Here is a 1,329-nt window from a genome sequence, read left to right as displayed (position 1 = left end):
AACGCAGGCCGCCTTCAATGGCGTCCAAAGATCTGCAGTTAAGTTTGTGCAGGTCGTTATGTTGCTTGAGGGTGTGAACTTTGTGGCTGTCGAAACATTGTTTGAAATTTTTGAAACTTACCTCGCGGCCGTTGCTGCAACGCACCTGTCGTATGAACACGCGGTTGAACTGACATGCGAGCGGTCGTCGGTGCAACTCGCTCGTCTCATTGATCCTGCGCAATGTCAATTGGGAAAGGCAAATAATATCGATGATGTCTATGGTGCCATTGTTGCAGCGGACTCCCTATTTATAGTTCAAGAAACACTTCTTTCTTCCACTAAGGCTATCTTGAGCTATGACTCTAAAATACATCAAAATTACCCCACGTGGGACAAACTGAAGATCGCCACAAGTGTTGGTTCAGAGTTGAGAACTGCTATTTATCGTGCAGTTGGCTCAAGACTTGTAGATTCACCAGCCATATTGCAGGCTATCAGTTCGCTAGGTGTATCTGTGTGGCTCAGCAGCGCAATTCAAGAAGAGTGTAACTCCTATGTCTACGCGGTCGTCGCGAGGCTCGAAGGTTTATGGGCCTCGCTTACTCGAGCTAATGATGGAGACAAGCCACCATTTTGCGGTCCCTCGAAGGGGCTGATATGGACACACGCTGTTCAAGCAGCTTTTGAGGCCTTCGTTGAGGGTTTTGCCAGGGTCGGGAGATGCTCTACGGAGGGCCGGGCTCTGATGTCTATGGATCTCCAAGTTCTCCAGTTTTCGCTGGATAAAATGCATCCTGCGAGACCACTACGCGGGGCCGCATATGCTGACTCTTATATCAAGGCTTGGTACTTCGACAATCGAGACTTGCGGGCTTGGGTTGCTCAAAATGACGAAAATTACACCAAGCGACAACTCGCCGCGCTCGTTTTTGCCCATGAGTTTAAGACCCTCGCCGTTGAAATTCGGCGCTAGCGCACTCTGCTCCGCGTCTGTCTTTAACACTAGGGCACTCCCGTACTCCACGGGCCTAGTCTACTCTTGGTTGGGCGGGGGGGTGTGCTGAAAGTTCGCGTATTTCCGTCCACTTGGCCTTTCGTATCTCCCACTAGCCTGGGGCTAAAGGAAGCAAGGAGCCGTCATCTGGCGGTATACCCATAGCCACATCATACATTTCTTTCTTCAGATGCTCTGACTCCTCCCCGCTTAATACCATCCCTCCATTGCCGCAGCGGCTGTTAGTGGAAACCATATGTAAACCATATGCAACACTAAAAAATTTTAAAAGCCGCTGTAAAGGAAGTTTACCCTCAGCCCGACTCTAGGACCAGGATATGGTAATAATTAGG

The 1,329-nt window shown here is 49.7% G+C and overlaps 1 protein-coding gene across 1 annotated transcript; it reads left to right on the top strand.

The window, feature by feature from the left end:
• Nucleotides 1-628: 628 nt before the first annotated feature.
• Nucleotides 629-955, top strand: AURANDRAFT_32360 (hypothetical protein; the record flags this gene model as incomplete). Its single annotated transcript, XM_009042546.1, has 1 exon — nt 629-955. A coding segment is annotated over one exon (327 nt), but the record flags the coding sequence as incomplete, so codon positions are not given.
• Nucleotides 956-1,329: the final 374 nt, after the last annotated feature.

The sequence above is a fragment of the Aureococcus anophagefferens genome, assembly GCF_000186865.1.
Source record: "Aureococcus anophagefferens unplaced genomic scaffold AURANscaffold_33, whole genome shotgun sequence".
In the NCBI taxonomy this organism is placed as follows: Eukaryota; class Pelagophyceae; order Pelagomonadales; family Pelagomonadaceae; genus Aureococcus; species Aureococcus anophagefferens.
Note: the sequence above shows the minus strand (reverse complement) of the source record. Positions and strands in the feature narration are given on the sequence as shown.